The 21,047-nt window shown below is 34.8% G+C and overlaps 1 protein-coding gene across 1 annotated transcript in view; it reads left to right on the top strand.

Moving 5' to 3' along the window:
* Positions 1-21,047, top strand: part of HNRNPLL (heterogeneous nuclear ribonucleoprotein L like) — a 37,422-nt gene that overhangs the window by 9,188 nt on the left and 7,187 nt on the right. The window contains exons 2-8 of the mRNA XM_082851940.1: positions 1,884-2,002; positions 7,175-7,412; positions 8,852-8,932; positions 10,470-10,571; positions 10,659-10,731; positions 15,241-15,312; positions 19,553-19,770. Coding sequence (XP_082708066.1) covers positions 1,884-2,002; positions 7,175-7,412; positions 8,852-8,932; positions 10,470-10,571; positions 10,659-10,731; positions 15,241-15,312; positions 19,553-19,770 — 903 coding nt within the window. The remainder of the gene's footprint in view (positions 1-1,883; positions 2,003-7,174; positions 7,413-8,851; positions 8,933-10,469; positions 10,572-10,658; positions 10,732-15,240; positions 15,313-19,552; positions 19,771-21,047) is intronic.

Below are 21,047 nucleotides of genomic sequence, written 5' to 3'. Positions count from 1 at the left end.
GGTATACATAGGGTACAATCAGAATGGTTCATTTCAGACTTAGTGGCATGTAATGAATATCTGTTGAACCATAGAAAAAACTCAGCATAAGCAATTCAAATAAAATTCCAAGGACTGAATTAGTATATGCAAAGGATTTAATTTATTTGTTGGATTTGACAAGAGTGTAAGAATAGTCTCATGGTTACTTTATATACTTAAATTAGTTCTATTTTAAAATTCGGACATTTTTTTATTGGCATGGCACAAGACTGTTACAGTATTTTCTAACAGTCTTTATGATAATAAAGCAAAGTTGGTGAGTCTTTAAAAATAGCCAAAAAGGGATTTAATGTTCCTAAAATGATTCTTAAGTTTTAATGGTAAAACATTTGTGTTTTTAGATTAGGAGGAAAAACCCTTTTTTCCTGATTATAGGAGAAAAAAACCTTTCCTTTAATAGATTTTTTTGGTATACGTGTGAATTGTACTTGGAATTCATTTCTTTCCTTTTAGAAATTACTTTTTAATTGGAATATAGTTGATATATAATATTATGTTAGCTTCAGGTGTACTGCATAGTGATTTGACTTTGCATACATTATGAAATGATCACCATAAGTCTAGTAGCCATCAGTCCCATACAAAGTTATTATAATATTATTGACCATATTCCTTATGCTGTATATTACATCCCATGGCTTATTTATTTTGTAACTGCAGGTTTGTACCTCTTAATCCCCTTCACCTGTTTCACATCCCTCCCCCCCAACCACCCATTTGTTCTCTGTATCTGTGAGTCTGTTTTGTTTTGCTTGTTGCTTTATTTTGTTTTTTAGATTCTGCATAATACCCTTTAGATCCAACCATGTTGTCACAAATGGCAAGATTTCATTTTTTATGGAGGTCATTTCTGAAGTGATGCAAGAGAGGTACCCAATGGCTAGTTGTAAATACAGATCTTTGTCTTAATAGAACTTGAATAAGTAAATGAGAGCTATTTTCATTTTCAAGCTAATTCTCCTACATAGTCCCTTTTAAAATAAAGTTTAAGACCATATGTTTTAAAACTTCTTGCTGGGCATACTCAAAGATACACAGTACTTCACAGAAGCCCAGGAAGGCTTGTTTGTTTGTTTTTTTTTTTGGCTGTGCCACACGGCTTGTGGGATCTTAGTTCCCCAATCAGGGATTGAACCCAGGCCCTGGCAGTGAAAGCACCAAGTCCTAACCACTGGACAGCCAGGAAATTTCCCAAGGCTTGTATTTTTGAGTACTCCTTGTTCATCAGCAAAGATGGTATCTTGTATAAATTTAAGTTGTCAGGTGTACTGAGTAACTTCAAATTATTGTGGGACTAGGTAACCAATTAAACAAGGACAAATGATGATATTAATCTATATTGCAGGAAAAATAAAGTATATAATCTTTATATTAAAGAAGAAATTTTAATTGGGACTTTTTGTTCATTTGGTCTTCTTGAGATTTTGATTTTTATGGAAGTGAAATTATGAATATAAAGTATGTTTCCAATTGTAGCATGTAGCATGCTCTGTGTATCTGCTGACTTTTTTTCTGAGATTTTCTTGAAGTTGAAGGCTATTTTTTTATTGAAGTATAGTTGATGTACAATATTATGTAAGTTGAAGTTGAAATGAGTTATTAAATAACTTATCTGTAGTTCTTATTGAGAGAGAATGCTCCCTTTTAAGAAATCAGAATTTTCATGCCAAACATTTAATTAGTGATTTTACTCTCGGGTCCTTCGCTAACTTATGAATTGCAGTTTTGTTTGGGATTTTTTTTTTTTAATGTTTGCTTTTTAATGCAGAGATGGGTTTACTAAAAGAGCAATTTATTTAGACTTTTAAAGTTTTTAACTAGAAATTATTTTATCTTGCTAGGAGGCAGGTGGAAGTCATCATAAAGTTTCTGTTTCACCCGTTGTCCATGTTCGAGGACTCTGTGAATCTGTGGTGGAAGCAGACCTTGTGGAGGCTCTGGAAAAATTTGGGACAATATGGTAAGGCCAATAGGGGCTTCATACAGATTGTGAAAACAGTATGGTAGAACAAACTTTGCTTGCTTGCTATAAGCCTTGATGTTTAACCATAGTGTATATTGTTTGCCTATGATCGTATATCTTTGAAGCCTTCTGAGGCTTTCTGGGATTATGCATGGATGAATTTTTGTGTATCCATGATCCCCTCTCACTCCTCAACCAGGTTGTGTGTAAAATTGATTATTGCATCTTTCATCTGATTTTCAAATGAATCCATGATTCCTTCTTAAACGCTGCTTTTAAACCATTGAGTTAATTATGCCCTTCATCTTCAGAATTTCAAATAGTGGTACTTAAATACTGATTTTGTTTTGTTTTGTTTTGTTTGAACTATTTAAGAATTAGTTGGCAATGAAAAGTGTGTAGATTAAGGGTAGGCATTATTTGCTTAGGTGCGTGTTGCTGTGAGTTCTTATGCAGATCATGAGCGTCAGTGTGTTATCCTAGCTTGTCTTCCTTTTGTGTTTTATATTCACTCAGGCTCCTCCTTTTTCCACAGCTGGTGTGTACTTAAGAATATTGACTTAAATGAAATATATAATTAGAAAAGTGAATCTGCTGCAAAAATAGACACTCTAAAACATTTTGTAGATTATTTTTGGAATATGCCTGGCTGTTCTCTTCTTAGTATGGATAATCTAGAGTTTATTTTATTATTATTTTTTCCATTGATGAGTACATTTGGGGTTTTTGTTATAGGCATCAGACACAGACTAAGTCATAATATGTAAATAGAGAAATTTCAATATACTTGCTGAGATTGCTTCAATTTATAAAAATTTATGTGGAGTTTTGAGTATTGAAAGGATGGTGAATAAATAGATGGGGAGGGAGTGATCAGAGGTTTCAACAGAGGAATCATTGCTTCAAAGGAGTAGGGGTTGTGTTACCTTCCATCATGGGATCTTTTTGATTAATTTCCTTGGTGACCTCATCGAGAGATGGATGACTTAGCAAACTTGTTACCCTTAACTTATGTACCTCAGAAACCACTGTTAACATATTGTTGATCCTTGGAGGTACAAATTGGAAATCCACACAGGCATTAAAAAAGCCCATTTCTTGAAATATCACTAAGATAACTATATCACTTCTTAGTCATTTGGAGTGGATATTGGAAGTTAAGTTTGTCTGGACAGTTACATAGTATTGAAGCAGACTCCTTAGGCTATATTTATTTAGACTTGCATGTTGGTACTAGTCTAACCCAGTCACTATAAGGACCTTCTAGGTGGTACACAGTCTCATGGAGTTATAAAAAGATGGTTATCTCTGAATTATTACTTTCTTCTGTTCTTATATATTTAGGGGTTTTTTTGTTTGTTTGTTTTTTTCTTTTTTTTTTTCTGCTGTACGCGGGCCTCTCACTGTTGTGGCCTCTCCCGTTGCAGAGCACAGGCTCCAGAGGCGCAGGCTCAGCAGCCATGGCTCACGGGCCCAGCCGCTCCGCGGCAGGTGGGATCCTCCCGGACCGGGGCACGAACCCACATCCCCTGCATTGGCAGGCGGATTCTCAACCACTGCACCACCGGGAAAGCCCCATATTTAGGGTTTTTAAAGTTATTTTCTTAGAGCCAAGAAATACCAAAGCAATATCAGAAAACAAGTTGATGAGCAAATACAGTTGGAAACTTCAGGGAAATAATAACTATATTGATATTTTGATGTTAATTATGACCATGACCTGAATGTTGGGGATTAAAGAAATAGAACTATTTGTTTAAGTTTGTAAGTAATTTGAATTACTTCTGAGTGGCCTGTCTGTTTTTATTATTTTATTTATATACTTAAAAAAATTATTTATTTATTTGGTTGTGCTGGGTCTTAGTTGTGGCAGGCAGGCTCCTTAGTTGCAGCTCGTGGACTCTTAGTTGCAGCACACATGTGGCATCTAGTTCCCTGACCAGGGATGGAACCCGGGCCCCCTGAATTGGGAGCTGGGAGTCTTATCCACCGTGCCACCAGGGAAGTCCCAGTTTTAGACTCTATACTGTTCGATACTTAGTCCATGGTAATGTGTTCCATATATGAATTTTATTTAGTTAATTTGCATATTACATTGTTCTGTCCTCGAGATTGGTAGTTATGTGGTTAGAAAAGTCATGAAATAATCGGAACAAATTAGTGTATAATTACGAGCTTAATTGGCATAAATATGTATAATAGGAGTTTCAGTTGTGTGGAATGATCTTGAATAAGAGGTGGCTGCTACTAAAGCTAAAAGAACCTTGAAGAGCCTCCTATGAGGAGTAGGTGTTTTGCTTCAAAATGTTGCATTTATAGAACCTTTCCCTATTTTTTTATTTGTTGATTTATTTAGTGGTGTGGGGGGGGAGGGAATTATAAAGATTATAAAGAAACTGCTCGTCTTAAATAGGTGAGTCACCAAGTTCAATATATAGTAAGTTGATACTTAAAAACTAGATGTATAGGAAAGAAGTTCAGGAGAAACTATAACAAGATCTTGAGAATGGTTGTGTCAGGATAATAAAATTGCTATTTTTTTTGTCTTTATTTAATCAAAAGAATATTTAGAAATACATACTGAGTCGCTTTTCCTCCCTTATCCCCTCTCATTAAAGGAGAGGATGCTAGGTAGTGATTAGCTATACCAGTTTAAATTTTAAAACAAAACTTTTGGGACCTAATTTGTGTAGTAAATCTCTTGCTTCCTCCTGTTTTTATTTAAAAATTAGTAAACATGTTTTAAGCTGTTAAGTTGAAAGCACCCACCCTACCTACCATGTTCTTTAGACTTTTTATTTTTTCTCTCTTTGGTCTTCCAGTCTTTCTCATACTAATGCTTTAAAAAAAATTTTTTTTTAATTATGTGCCAGGGCTTCCCTGGTGGCGCAGTGGTTGAGAGTGCGCCTGCCGATGCAGGGTACGCAGGTTCATGCTCCGGTCTGGGAGGATCCCACATTCCGCGGAGCTGCTGGGCCCGTGAGCCATGGCCGCTGAGCCTGCGCGTCCGGAGCCTGTGCTCCGCAATGGGAGAAGTCACAACAGTGAGAGGCCCAAGTACCGCCAAAAAAAAAAAAAAAAAATTATGTGCCAGGGGCTTCACTGGTGGCGCAGTGGTTGAGAGTCCGCCTGCCGATGCTAGCGGACACGGGTTCGTGCCCCCGTCTGGGAAGATCCCACATGCCGCGGAGCGGCTGGGCCTGTGAGCCATGGACGCTGAGCCTGCGCGTCCGGAGCCTGTGCTCTGCAACGGGAGAGGCCACAGCAGAGAGAGGGCTGCGTAACGCAAAAAAAAAAAAAAAAAAAAGTGCCAAACACTTTAAGTGAATTCTAAAATGTCTTTGTGACATTCTAATTTTCCCTTCCCTATCTTCATATGATGCCACTTTTCCTGGGTAACCTGTTTAACTTTTAGCTCTGTGCTTCTAGCTTACTTCTTATAGTAGTTAATGACAGTACTTTTTACTACAAACAGGTGAGTCTATTTTAATAGGCCAATAAAGAATTTAAATATTTTTGGGCCTTTATAATTTTTCTGTGTTTCCAAAGAGCCAAAGGGCATTATTAACATATTTACTTGGTGATATCATTTAGCTATAAAACAACTTATTTGTGAGAGGAGAATATTTATTATTCCTTAATTTCTTTAGCGTAGACCTGATTCCAGGGTTTTCTATGTTTTTGTATGCAAGACTTTAGAACTTTAGCTAGGAGTTTGCATTTCTAAAACGAATGTTTCTCTCTGGGACTTTATATCTTGCATTTATAAACTAATCCCAGGCGTTATTTTTTCTGTGTTTTATTCTTTAATTGTGAATGATGTGGGTTGAGAGAACTAATAAGCCTCATAGACCAACAAATATTGATTGAATACCTGTCATGTGCCAGGCTCCATTTCTAGATTCTGAGGATGTAAAGATGATTGAGGCAAGGCAAGCAATATGTATGCAGGAACTGTAATCTTGATGATAATCCTCCCAGTTGTATAAATTAGGAAGCTGAAATTCATAAGAAATTACATAATTTGCCAGGCTACAAAGTGGTCTGTTTCTTACTAAGAAACACTTGCTAGGTTTTGAAGTTTAGTGGTTGGTCCTGGATGTCTGATTGAGAAGCAGTGCTGTCACTGAGTACCTGACCTGATGTTATTTCTCTGGCCTTCTGCTATTATAAAAAGCACATTGATTGTATTTTAAAATATTTTTAAGGTCCTTGTTCCTGTGAATAAAGGACATGTTTCCCTGTTCTGATCCATGTGTTCTGATTTCTCGCTAACCTCCCTTCCTTCATTTCTTTATTTTTCATTTCATGTATTAAAATATATTCCCCTTCCCAAAGAGTATAAAATGAAGAGTAAATACTTCATTGTCTTGGCCATAGCATCCATGATTACCATATTCTAGTGAATATCTTTTTATGGATTCTTTAATATTTAAAAATATTTAAGAATTTTAGAGGAGATTATTTTATGAAATTTGGTCTGTTTGTAGTTGCTTCTTTTTGTCTTTTGGTTCTCTGTTTTTAGTAAGAGAAATGGAAGTGTAGTCATTTCTTAGTGTGGCGGTTACTTGTTTGCAAAATTCAATAGAGATGGTAGTTTCTGTTGTCGAGGAGATCCATCTGCTAACCTTCTCGAGTTTTATCTCTATTGATTTCTTTTTAAAAAAATTTTTTTATTGAGGTATAGTTGCTTTACAGTGTTGTGTTAATTTCTGCTGTTCAGCAAAGTGGCTCAGTTATACATATATATTCTTTTCCATTATGGTTTTTCACAGTATGTTGAATATAGTTCCCTGTGCTCAGTAGGATCTTCTTGTTTCTCTACTGATTTCTGTATCTAGGTATTTTCTAATGCTGCTTGGAAGTGGCAGCCTGAGGAATAAACTGGATGGCATTATTAACAACTGGTAACAGAATTGTGCTTGAGGAGGGCATGAGGTAGTTAAAAGCTTTCAGTCACAGGAAGAGGAGGTTTCAAATATGTACAATCTACCTGGTATACCACAATTTATTTGGATAATTTAAGAGTTGACTAATATTGGATACAGGTAGTGAAGACTACTAATCTGTATGATTTGAGACATTTTTATTAAAGTCTGCTTTTACTTGATTGAGAAAAATAATGTTAATTGAACTTGCTATATTATTCTTTTCCAATCTCCCTTTCAGCTATGTGATGATGATGCCTTTTAAACGGCAGGCTCTAGTGGAATTTGAGAACATAGATAGTGCCAAAGAATGTGTGACGTTTGCTGCAGATGAACCCGTGTACATAGCTGGTCAGCAGGCTTTTTTCAACTATTCTACAAGCAAAAGGATCACTCGGCCAGGAAATACTGATGATCCATCAGGAGGCAACAAAGTTCTTCTGCTGTCAATTCAGAATCCTCTTTATCCAATTACGGTGGTATGTATTTTAGTAAGACAAACTAAATTAAAAGTGATTTTGGAATTTGTCTTGAGTGACTAATCTGTAGTTTTCTTCACTGCCATATAGATATTTGAAAATAGTGGATTTTTAAAAAATAATTATTAAAATTAATTTTAATTTTGACTATCAAATTTAATGAACAAAGACATGGTGAGCACTAAAGCTATAAAAAGTCAGAAGCACAGTTGTCATAATTAAATAAGCACATTAAATTTTTTTATTAACATCAGTGTTAACTCTCCTTCTGTTAATAAAGCGTTAGACGGACTTGGTGGAAATGATCCAAGAAATCTCTCTCTAATATGCCAGCACATGTATTAAGAGCATCTACTAGGTAGTGACAGAATTCCATAGTACAATAAGATACATTTATCATTATAAGCTGTTTAGAGATAGCTTGTTAAAAACTTCTCTGATTTATCTAAAAATTCCCTTCTTCACTCTTTAGAAAAGTGATATTAAAATTTAAAAGGATTCATGTTCTTGAACCAGTTCAGTTTTCTACTTCATGATAATCACATGCTGTTTAATAATAAACTAGTGATAAGGACACTGGATTTTTGTAATGAATAAAATATCACAATAAGAAGAGCTTCATTTAGTATGATTTCTAAGGTATATGATATTTGGACATAAACTTAAAGCATAAGACACTATTTAAATTTAGACATTATGTATCTATTTACTTTTGTAATATGTATAGACTTATTAATAAACAATATTAATATATTTACAATATTTGGTGTTTTAGGAGAAAGAATATAACTAGTACAAGTACTCCAATTTGTTTACTGTATCCTTAGTACCTAATGGTGTGGCTGTGTAATTGTAGGTACTCAGAATTTTGAAAGTTGAAGAATTGTTCCTAAGTGGGTATTTAGGGTTCTCTCTTAGATGATTCAGGCATCTTGTTTGGTGAAATTTAACTCAATATAAATGATCTTCCCTGGGTCTTTTATCTATAGCCATTGTCCTTGAAAATAAATACTGAGTTGTTCTACTACTACTCTTTAATAAATATTTATTATTATAATTTAAGTGATTATAGTATTAAACATTTCAGAGTCACATTTGGAAAAAAACAAAGTGATTACAGCTTTGGTTTATTAATTGTGTATTGTCAGAGATTCTTTTAGGTACCTGTTAAGAAAATAAAAATTGAGGATTCATTTAGGAGATTAAAAATAAGTAATAATGCTTTTCAGATGTTTCATTGGAAGTTCTCTAATGTGGGTATATTGTGTAGGTGAAGAAATAACTTTAGATTTATTAAAGTGTTGCAGTTTTTAAAAGTTTAATTAATACTTAACAGAAATGACGTCTTGACAGTTTTTTTTTAGTAAAACAAAAGAGTATAGCTTTATTATTTTTCTAAGTATAAAATGTGATGAAGTCTTGTTTTCTTTACTTCATAGGATGTTTTATATACTGTATGCAATCCTGTTGGAAAAGTGCAACGTATTGTTATATTCAAGAGAAATGGGATACAAGCAATGGTTGAATATCCTTTATTTGTAAATTTTTTATTGATGTGTGTGAATACTGTGTAATATAGATCTTAATTTTTCCTGTTTAATCATTTCTAGACAAGTGATGTTTATTCTCCCCACCATCCCCTATATCTATTTGTCTTTGATTTAAAGAATGAAACTGCAATACCCACAGAGAATTTTACTATTTTTGATAAAATAACTTGCTACCATAAAATAGTCCATTGTTTCATCTTACAGCGTGCTTTGCTGTTTTAATGAGGAAAAAATAACACTGTTTGATAATATGTTCACTTGTACCTTTTTGAAATTTTTCCCAAATGGACTTTTCTGAATCTCTCTTTAAAATAGGCAGCTTGGAAGTATCAAAACGTTGGAGTTAATAGACCATTTCTTGCCTTTCTTCACTGAATCTTTTAAATGGTCATGGTTTATGTAAGACCTGCTTCCCTATGTTAAATTTGTTATACATTGAGTAAAAAGAGCAAGTTGCAAAATAGTACATATAGTACAATCCCATTAAAAAATAATAATTTTAAAAAGACGTAACTTGTGTGTATGCATAGAAAAAGGTTGGGATATACAACAAATGCTTTTTTTTTAATTTTTTAAAAATTTATTTTATTTATTTAATTTTGGCTGCATTGGGTTTTCGTTACTGCACATGGGCTTTCTCTAGTTGTGGCGAGTGGGGGGCTACTCTTCGTTGTGGTGCACAGGCTTCTCATTGCGGTGGCTTCTTTTGTTGTGGAGCACAGGCTCTAGAGTTCAGGCTCAGTAGTTGTGGTGCACGGACAGGCGGGTTCTTAACCACTGCGCCACCAGGGAAGCCCTATAGCAAACCCTTTATGGTGCTTACTCTGGCAAGTTGTTTTTTTTTTTTTTTTTCCTACTACTTTTGTGGTTTGATTTTTTAATTTTTTTAAACAATTACAAACTTAAGTAATTTTTAAAAACGAGTAAAATGAAAGATAAAGATTATAAACTCAGCCTTCTCAGAAATATATAAAAATCAAGTATTTCTTTTGTATTATATTGATTCTTTGTAATGTTCTTCCTACTTTATTTATTTATTTATTTTTGGCCATTCCATGCAGCTTGCGCAGCTTGCAGGATCTTAGTTTCCTGACCAGGGATTGAACCCACGCCCTTGGCAGTGAACGTGTGGAGCCCTAACCACTGGACCACCCTGTTCTTCCTACTTAAAGAGTAAAATATTTCCTGTTTCAAGATAGAAAGCTGGCCTTTGCTAGGGAATGGGACCATGCTCCATGCTCCCTCCCACACACCCCCAAACCACAGGTTATAAAGTACTTCTGATGACCTAGAAGCATTAATGTATTATAAGTAGTTTTGGTTGTATTACGTTTTCTTTGGTACCCTTGATCTTAAAAATAAATTCTCCTACTAAAATTCATAGAAATTTTATTTGGTAAAGCATTTTCAGAAGTGAGAAAGTTATTTCTCATTTTTTTCAGTCCATTTCTTATGGAGTGAATAATGGTAAATTTTGGACACCTTAAACCAAATTTCCTTAATAGAGCTTATGTTTGAATCAGTCCTTTGTGCCCAGAAAGCTAAAGCAGCACTCAATGGAGCAGATATATATGCTGGATGTTGCACACTAAAAATTGAATATGCAAGGGTAAATATTTTTTTTCATCACTTCACCAAAGAAATATATATGCTTTGGATATACAATGTGAACTTACTTTCTTTTTAATCTTAACAGCCAACTCGTCTAAATGTTATTAGGAATGACAATGACAGTTGGGACTACACTAAACCATATTTGGGAAGACGCGGTAAGTATTTTATGCATTTTAGATGTACTTACATCTGCTGTCAAATTTTTACATGCAGTTAGAGTCCTTTTTCCTGAGATGAGCTAGTTCATTCAAATGATGAAAACCTTGTTGGTGAAGCTTTTGTTGCAAAAGACCTTGTAATGCTGGAAAAGAACCTTGAACATTAGTGCCCCTTACTGGTATGTACTGAGTTATTTATATGTAGTTCAACAAGGAGCCCACACATACAGGCACGCCCGCAGTTCAAGGACTTGCATTTCTCCAAGCAGCTCTCTCTCTTTGGAGGAGAGGAAACTGATTCAGAATATTACTTACAAACTGCAGACTTGCACACTGCTTCTCTATGGAAAGGACTTTTCCCCCAAGCTGGACGAGGCATTAAGAAGGATAGAGGACTCCAGCAGGCTGACTCTACACTTCATCACGCACAACATCGGCATCAGCAAAAAGCCCTCTGAAAAACTCAGACTTGCAATTCACCTTGACTGCATACTGCATGCACCATCACCCCAAGTTTTTAAAGGAGGACACTTAACAGTACTTCAGACTTGCATGGGATGAATACCATGATAGACTGTGCCCACTTATTCAAGTTGTATGTATATATTGGTTTGACTTCCCTTAAGGTTTCAGTTGTAGAATTTAAAACTTTTCACTGACGGATACTAGATTTTATAACAATGTTGTAAATCTTAATGCCCGTTGCTGTAACTGTTAGCAGCTTAGATTCAAATTGTTAATTGACAAATAACCAGGGCCAATTTATCTACAGGTCTTGGGAATTATAATGCTCAACCAATCCACACAGATATTAAAGATAAAAGGATTAGAAAGGTGCATACTTGCTGCACTTTAAGTTTACTTTTTTTTTTCCCTCAATTGTGGACATTGAATAGAATAACATAATAATGAAAAGATGCATTATATGTAAAAGACAATTTTCTGTGTGGTTTGATTTTTGTAAAGTGGCTGTTTATAAGTTGTCACTTTTTGTAACAATTTAAGGTTATCACTCATGTTAATTTGTGTAACTAGAAATTTTGACATTTCAAGTGTAGGTGAAAATACCATGTGTGTTCAAGGTAGAATATATTTAAACTTGATAAATCTGAAAATAGGAGCATTTCATTTGAGATGCATTTTCACCTATAACTTATAAATGCTAGATTTCATGAGCATAGATTTGACTGATAAAATTGTTCAACTAACTGTATGGCAATTCTGGAATATACAAATAAAAATGTGGATCTTGTAAAAACAAGGGGGCTGCAGTATTGGCTACATCTCAACTACAATATCAGTGTCTGAACCATGTGTTGGAAAAACTCACCAAGATGAGTATGTCTGTAGAAGTCAGTAAAGTAGGAAAAAATTTTATGGCATTCAAAATATCTTGGGCAGTAGGGACTCCATAGTGCATGTACTCTTGCCAAAAGAAAAAAATGAGACAGTGTGGTGATCCTTTGCATGTTTGAATATTTAGGACTTTTGGATGATTGGCTCCTTTAATTCTTAGTTCTCGGGAAATCATCTTGCCTTATGCATGGGGTTGCAGACAGGTTTGTTTAGTAATGCAGCTTTGGCTGGACCCCACATTTTTCACTATCACAGAAATCTGCTTGGCAGAGGCTTGGTACAGTTGAATACAGTATTGAAAAACAAAGCCTTAGTACTCAAACAACAGAACAAGTGGTTGATGAGAAATCTCTCACTTCTGTTAAGTTACAGTTACTGAATATTCCGTTTTTTTTTTAAACTCATTTGAAATAGTTTTGATTACATTTCTCTTAATGTCTCTTAAAGCATTTGTAGTATGCCTCTTATTTTAATAGTGTTTATTCTTTTTTTTTTTTTTTTTTTTTTTTTTTTGCGGTATGCGGGCCTCTCGCTGTTGTGGCCTCTCCCATTGTGGAGCGCAAGCTCCGGACGCGCAGTCTCAGTGGCCATGGCTCACGGGCCCAGCCGCTCCGCGGCATGTGGGATCCTCCCGGACCGGGGCACAAACCCGCGCCCCCTGCCTAGGCAGGCGGACTCTCAACCACTGCGCCACCAGGGAAGCCCAATAGTGTTTATTCTTTTAAAAGGTCTGAATTTTACAAAAGCCAGCTTAGATTTTTATACAAGGGATTACAGTCAGAAAGTTTAGAAATGTGTAAGGTAGATATTTAAATAGGGAAATATAATTAAAGGAGGTAAAACAGAGTTTTAGTTATTTATGCTTTCAAGGGAAAAGGATTCTTGTTTTCTAATTCCTTACAGGTAGATACTTGTCTGTATAGCAAATATCATATGGCAGTTTGGTTTTTTGTAGTGACTTTAGCTTCCACTCACGTTGATACTGAATTGTAACTTTTTCTACCCAAAAAAGAGTGATTTTATAAATATAACCTCATTTCAAAAAGTTCTTTTCAGCTCAAATTACGTTTTAGTGCAAAGAATTCGTAGCCTAGACTCCAGAGAATCCCTCCAGAAATGTTAAGCAACACTTGTGTATGTGTGCATCTTTTGGGGGAGAAAAAGTCCACAGCTTCCAACAGATTTCAGACTGAATCCATGAAAAGTTACAAACCACTATTTATAGATCGATATATTCAGTGTTTGACTCTTCCTCACCCTTCTTTATGTGACCTTATATTAGGTAGTAAATGCTTCCAATAAAGAGAGTTATTGAAGAGAAATTACTATGAGAAATACATTATGAAGAGAAATTATTCAAGAGAAGTAATGACAATGTTTGGCTGAAAGATACCTTGGAGATCATCTACTCTAACTTCTTCACTTTATGAATGAAGATTATTTCTATGATTATATAGCAAATTACTGGTTAAGTTGAAAATTTATGATTCCTGATTCAGTGCTCTTTCCTTTATAGCACACAGTTAACTATATCAGTAAAACTAAGCCATGAAGACTTTGTGGTGGTTTTGGTTTAAGATTCTTAGATCAGATAAGGACTTATATTTACCATTTGGTGGCATGCTTAAGCAGAGGAACGTTAGCAGAATGGAACAGCAGACTGGATTGATTGAAGAAGAGTGAGACTTAAATGATGATGCTGGAAGCCATGTAAAGAAGGAACTGTGAATGTTTAGACTGGAGAAGAAATGACTTTGGGGAAATGGAGGATCATAATAACTTCTAAGCATCTGAAAGGGTTCTTGGAGGAAGACTAAGTAATGAATAAGGCTGCGAGGCCCTAAATGGAGTAGAATATATGTAGAGGACAAATTTCTGTACAATATAGAAATTAATTTTCTCATAATTTAGAACTAACTGAAAATGTAAGGGAAAGTAGTGAGTACCTTGTTACCAGTGTTGGGTAAGCAGAGGCTAGATGGTCCCAATTGATGGTCTCAGGGATGATGTAAAGAGAATTTAACACTGAATAAAAGTTGAACTAGATGACCTCCTAGGTCCCGGACTTTCAGTGCTATGATAACTTGGAATAGGTAATTAAAACAATACTTCTGTAGACTGAAGTGAAAATTAAAGTATTTCTCATCTCCCATAAACCTCATTTGTTTAGGTGACTAAGGATATGTAGAAAGCCTTTCTCTTTGAATTTTCAAAGATGAGAATGATCAGACTCTTTAGATACATTTAAAAAAATCTTACTGAACACCATAATTTGATCAGCAAACTTTCCCAAAGTATTATACAATGATTTTTAAAATTTACTAACATAGGATGTGCTATTTTAGAAACTTAGAAGTAATTTTTTTATTGATGTCTCAGATTTGGGAAAATTGGCATGCCTTCCCTAAAAATGTAGTTAGCATAAAAATTATCCTTTAGGAGTATTGTAGTACTCTCGTCCAATAATGTAGCCCCCTTGGTTAGCTTTAACTTGACATATTTAAACTTTGGGGAGTGCTTCTAGTTCTGCCTGGTGTTAAGGTCTATAGACAATGGCCGTCCATGACACAATATGGACCAGTGATGTGAAAATTTCCAGCTCTCCAGTCAGTAGGTGTTTGTAAATATGTGTATATACATACAAAATACTCTGTGTTTACTGATTGTGAAACCATGTAATACAGGTTGTTGTTGGCTTATGCTGAACTTCTTGAAAGAAGCCCACTTTGAAAATGTGTTGCTGTTGAAGCTAATAGTATGCATCAGGTACTGTCTTTCAAAAGTACTGCACTTAAAGCTTGTTTTAAAGACATGTATTGGTAAAAACTTCTGTACAGTGTCAAACTCTAGCATTGTATACATCACCTTCTGAAAAGTATCCATTCTTTCCTTTAATTTGAAAGTGTGATTGTATTTGGCATTTGCCAAAAAGATATTCTCAAGTTAAGTGGAATTTGTTAGATAGAATTATTTTCTTAAACTTCTGGTGTTTGTATTTAAATTGGATATGAATGGATGTTTAACATTAACCAGGAATCATATTTCTCTTATGAATTGTAATGGATGTTTTGAATGGGTGTTTCCCATGTGAGAACTCTGTTAAGTACTTGGGTCAAAATTGTTAAAACCATGTTTCTACTTTTGTGTCAGATAGAGGAAAGGGTCGCCAGAGACAAGCCATTTTGGGAGAACACCCTTCTTCGTTTAGACATGATGGCTATGGTAAGTTTGTCAAGGCAGAAGGAAGGTAGTATAGACAAACTATTAGAATTTTTGCATTTCTGATGAAGAATGGCACAATTCTTGTCTCTATTTTTCCTGCTCACCTGACTTGGTTTATGGGATCAGTCCCTTATAAATGTACTCCAAAGGAGTTGTCCCAAATCCTTTGTTTTTTTAGGCTATTGTTATATCACATAATCTTTGATATAAATGAGATCTATTGTTTGGGATTGAAAGCTTTTTTACCATTATATTTTGTTTTGTTTTGTTTGGGCCTTGATTAGTAAGGGGCTCTAGTCTGTCAGAGGACCAGAAAGAAGTATAGCTCAGTAAGTGTATTTTCTTCCATTCTAACAGTTATGAGTAAAGAGGAATTTAGAGTAATAAAAGGCAGAGAGAATGAGGTATTTGTTGAAAGGAAACATGTTTTTGGTTAGATCCTTAATTCTTTTAGTTCTACAGTTGGTACTTCAGCTTTGGTTAAATTTGTATTTAATTCTTTTTTAAAAACTTCTCAGTTTTAATGTTTGCTATGTTGATAAGTTAAGATTATGAAAGCTAGAATAATAATCTTCCCCAGGAAGAAGTTAGGTATCAGACTGTTGTCTTTGTTAAGTAGATGTTGAGAATTGTTATTGATAAAAGTTTAAACTGGTTATAAGTTCTGTGTTTTTAAATATTTTTTTTAGTTTTTAGCTGTAGTTATTGACCCACCTATTCTGTGGTTTAAAGTTGCAGTACAATTAGAGGTACTGTTAGAAGTGGTAGAAAATAGAAATTGCTATGTTGTACTCTTGGGAGTTATTATCGAAAAGCCACCAGTGTTTCCTGTTGTCCGAAATATTTTCAAATTGTGTACATGTTTGATGACCATTCTTAGCTGTGAGTTTTAGCTTATTCCCTAGTGTCTTTATTTGAACTCCAGGAATTTATTAACCCTGTGTGTGTGTGTTTTTGTGTGTATGTGTATTTGTTCAAGTTTCTGTGGTAGTCTGTATTGCAGAAGAGATTATGAAACAATCTCTATGTTATGTCAAAACAGTAAGTGTGGTATAGAAGGAAAATCTTACTACAGTCGTTTTCGTGTGTTCCTTGTTCATTTTTCTTAGTTGTTTCTTTAACAGAGTAAATATTAAATATCGTCATACAAGTAGTTTTCTGATCCTGCAATGAAGAAACACTTATTAGGAATCTACTGTGCATTGTATAATGGAGGATTTCAAAAGAATGGCTAATCAAAGTTTGTAGTATAGTTGTAGAGTATGTAAATGTGTCATGGCAGTTAGCTTAAGGCCAAAAATTGGTTAAATGTTCTGCTAAAGGGGGTTAGAAAAATCTGTGAGCATATAAATGAAGGACAAAACTCTACTGTAGTAATGTTGACACAGGCTGTTTTCTCAGTATGGCTTTTCAGTTTTGTCTTCACTTAATAAAATACAAGAAAAATTGCATAAACAAGAATATGTTATATGCCCTAGAAGAACTTTATATTTTCTAAAAGCCTATTGTGAAGTTGTGTGTCAGTTTCATGCCCTTATTTATTTAGAGTGTGTGTGTGTGTGTGTGTGTTCACGTGCGTGCACACGTGCGTGTGTGTATAAATATTAAAATGTAAGCTTACTTAAAGAGAGGTGCAAAATTCTTCGGAATGACGTTTCATTCAGGTTCTGGAGAGTCCTGCTGAGGAGGAATGGTTATGGTGGGGTTGTGTAGGGGCGTCCATTCTGAGCTATGTCCATTGAAACATTTAACTAAGGAAAATCTGTTCTACTTTCCTAGGGAAGTAAGCAGAACAGGATATAGGAGATAGTGACAAATAAAGATTGATTGAGGAGAGAAGTAAGATGAGGAAACTGGGGAAAAAGCAAAGATGACAGTGGGTGCTAGTGATATTAGCCTTTTTACAAATGCTTCAAATCACAGCTGTATCCCTTCAGATCAGCAGTTCAACAAAACAGGTTTATTTGCATTTTAGTGTCATATCATAGGTAGCTTTTCCTTTATAATGGTATGTGAGAAAGAAGGAATAGAAAAGGTTTATTTAATAGATTAAATTTATTCACATAGTTTATTATAGCAGTATAAATTTGTGCTTTCAGAATTCTTTAGATCTTTTAATTTGGGAAGCCCAGCCATGTGAGATGAACTGATAGAAGCCCTCATATTTGAAAAGTGGCAAAAAATAATGTACAAATTTATTTGCTCTGAGCACAAGAAAAATTTCTATATTAATTGTTAGCATCTTTGGATATGGTTCCTGGACCAAAGATATTTTAAGTATCAAAGATGGGAAAGGCCTTCAAAATGTTCAAGATGCTGTTTATGTAGCATTTTTCCATATAAGTGAATTTTTTAAAACCTGAAGCAACAAAACATTTTGCATGAACTATTTAGTATAGGAAGCTTTTAAGAGACTTTTTTTTCTTATCTTCTTAATATAGGTAACAATTTAAATAGTGTAAGTAACATAATTTAATACTTGTGGCCCAATGTCATAATTACAAACATCAGGTATTCTTTTGCACTGAATTTAATTATTACCTATGGCAGTAGATTATAAGAGTTTTTGGACCTTGGTCAACTTAAGCAGAGTGTAAGTTTCCACTGCCCATCTACTGTACATTTTTCAACTTACTGTAAAAAAATTTACTGATAATAGTGTAGTGTCATTACTGTACTAACAAATGGTAGTAGTGGGGGTAGGGCTGGGTGGAGTATAATATGCATGTGTATTTTTGCAATAAGGGTAAGAATGATTGATATTTGACCCCAGTATAGGTATAATAGTCTAAATTAGAGGCCAAAATACATAATTACAAGTAACTCATCATGAGCTATATTGATTGTCTTGATAAACTAGATTACCAGCAATAAGAACAGTTGAAAACCATGACCAATTTAAGGCAACACTGATGATGATGTATTGATAAAGTATGCCTCCATAAAATTGCAGAATTTACACTATATTTGCGTGTGCTCGGTGGTAGTGTTGCTGTGTTGTTATGAATGGCAGCTATATTTAGAATACTGAATTGGAGTCCACATAAGCTGTAATAATGTGCTATGATATCAAAATATAGTAGTTCTTAGTAACTCACCTAGTAGATGACAAGTGTCCCTTAGTCTAACATAAAAATGAAAGCCAGTAACATTACATATTATTCTTAAGAAATGAGGAAAGAACTTGGGTTTTTGGATTGGTTTCTTGCACACCAGGAGAATCGTTGCATGCACCCCAGAGCATGCTTCTCTAATCACTGACTCAGGAGTGCCTAAGATGTTGGTTTATATTTTTGGGTTACGTATCTCCATCTTAGTTGCTTCTTCTGAGTTCTTACGCCTCTCTTCTTGCTACTGTAAATGTGCCCTGTGCAGACTTTTAGTATCACAGTTTCTCCAGACTCCCTCATTCCCATCTCTTCCATTCACCCTAGCTTTGTTTTTCCTCTTACTTCTAATCTATTATGGATGGGAAAACAGGATAAATTAAAGTTGTTTTGAACTACTCTAGAGTTAGCAAGTTGATTCTTAGTAAAAATTCTTAGTATAAGAGCTGGATTTGTTTGTGTTTCTGTGACAGCAGTTTCAGATACTCAAGCATTTTTTTCTTCTGGATTCTTGATGTTGTTTCAAATAATAGAAGTTGCTGAATAATGACACCTCTGAGTATGTGTGTGTGTGGGGGGGTTATTAACTAAATCTAGGGTTTTAGTTTCCTAAATTATAATCAGGGGAATAAAATACTAACCTGCAAGTACATTAATAGTAAAATATATTCAAGGGGACAGCTTTTCAGTGGAACTAAAGATGTTCTTTTTGTTATATCTGTATATAGTTTACTAGATTTCACTGTAGATTTTATTATATTATCCTCCAAAAGATGTTGGCAGAAGTTTTTTTTTTAATTTTGAAGTATAATTTATATATAGTGGCCCAAAGTTTTACACTGATTCCTCCTCTATCTGTAGCCTGATCTTGTATACTTTTTTGTTAAACTACTGTTTTTTAAAAATAAGGACTTAAAGCCTGGTATATGCAGGTGTGTGCAGGTCAGCGTTTATTGGATCTGGTGCAGTAAATACAGATTTTTGTTAATTCCCACAGGTTATATTTGAATATTCATACGTTTGAGTTTTCCTTGGATATACATCAACCTAGCTAATATTAAGAGTTTGTTTTTGTGTGCGGTGAAGTGTGTCTGCTAAAGTTGTGTTTTGTTTTGTTTTGTTTTGTTTAATAGGATCCCATGGTCCATTATTACCTTTACCAAGTCGTTACAGAATGGGTTCTCGAGATACACCTGAGCTTGTTGCCTATCCATTACCGCAGGCATCTTCCTCTTACATGCATGGAGGAAATCCCTCTGGTTCAGTTGTAATGGTTAGTGGATTACATCAACTAAAAATGAATTGTTCAAGAGTCTTCAACCTATTCTGCTTATATGGAAATATTGAAAAGGTGAGTTTTCATTTAAAAAAATTATTATTTGTTTTAAGTTTCATTTTATATGAGCTTCTTTTGCTAGGATATGTAGTAGGAAAATCTGAAAAGGCTGCAAATATGTGTGTCTTCTCACACACAAGTTCTTTCAGTAGTGATCCACATAAGCTAAAAATTCATTAGGTAGGAATTCTAGAAATTATTTTTTGTAGGTAAGTGATCAGAATAGGATGTTGGTACTAAAAATATTTTTTAAATTACTAATATAAGTCCAAAACAGCAAGTAGTTTAATCAATTACTAGCATATTATAGGCATAAAACCTATACATTTTTTAATCATTTCAAAGATATTCTAACATTTAACATGTTGAACTGTGGAATTTTGAAAAAGCAGTTACTTTCTTGGAGCTAGGTATATATAAACATGTCTCAGAGTTTGACAATAGCTATGAATTTTAGGAGAGTTCTCGATTCATATATTTGCCTCCCAAATATTAGAGTTCTAGTATCTTCTGAGGAACAACATACTTTAACCTCAGTCAGTATTTGAAGTTGATCCACTTTGATAGAATGTGTCCAAAACTTTCTGTCTGGAGGCTTACACTCAAAACGTAGCAAAACATTTAAATTTCACACATTTTGAAGATCTTTAAAATTGTAACTTTATTTTCACCAGATAACTCTGTGGTTTCCCCAGATCTGTGATGTTTTGTTTATTTTTTTATTTATTATTTTTTTCAAAGAGGTCTTTATTTATTTTTGGCTGCGTTGGGTCTTCATTGCTGCGCACGGGCTTTCTCTAGTTGCAGTGAGCAGGGTCTACTCTTTCTGTGGTGTGTGGCTTCTCATTGCGGTGGCTTCTCTTGTTGCAGAGCACGGGCTCTAGGCGTATGGGCTTCAGTAGTTGTGGCACACGGGCTCAGTAGTTGTGGCTCACAGGCTCTAGAACGCAGGCTCAGTAGTTGTGGCACGCGGGCTTAGTTGCTCTGCGGCATGTGGGATCTTCCTAGACCAGGGCTGGAGCCCGTGTCCCCTGCATTGGCAGGTGGATTCTTAACCACTGCGCCACCAGGGAAGTCCTGTTCAATGTGTTATTAATGTTAATGGTACTTAATAGCTATTTAGGGACTTTCCAAGGTGTAGGCACTATCCTGAAAGATAGTCATACTTTATTCCATCTAACCCTTACAGCATTATATACTAAAATTGGAATAATATAAGAGGATAAGTATGGCTCTGTCAAAGATGTCTTGAAAACTTGTGAAGTGTTGCCTATTTTTTAAACTGCCCCTCC

This window comes from Leucopleurus acutus, assembly GCF_964270905.1.
Source record: "Leucopleurus acutus genome assembly, chromosome: 12".
Taxonomy (NCBI): Eukaryota; Metazoa; Chordata; class Mammalia; order Artiodactyla; family Delphinidae; genus Leucopleurus; species Leucopleurus acutus.
This window is presented reverse-complemented; position numbering and strand designations above follow the sequence as displayed.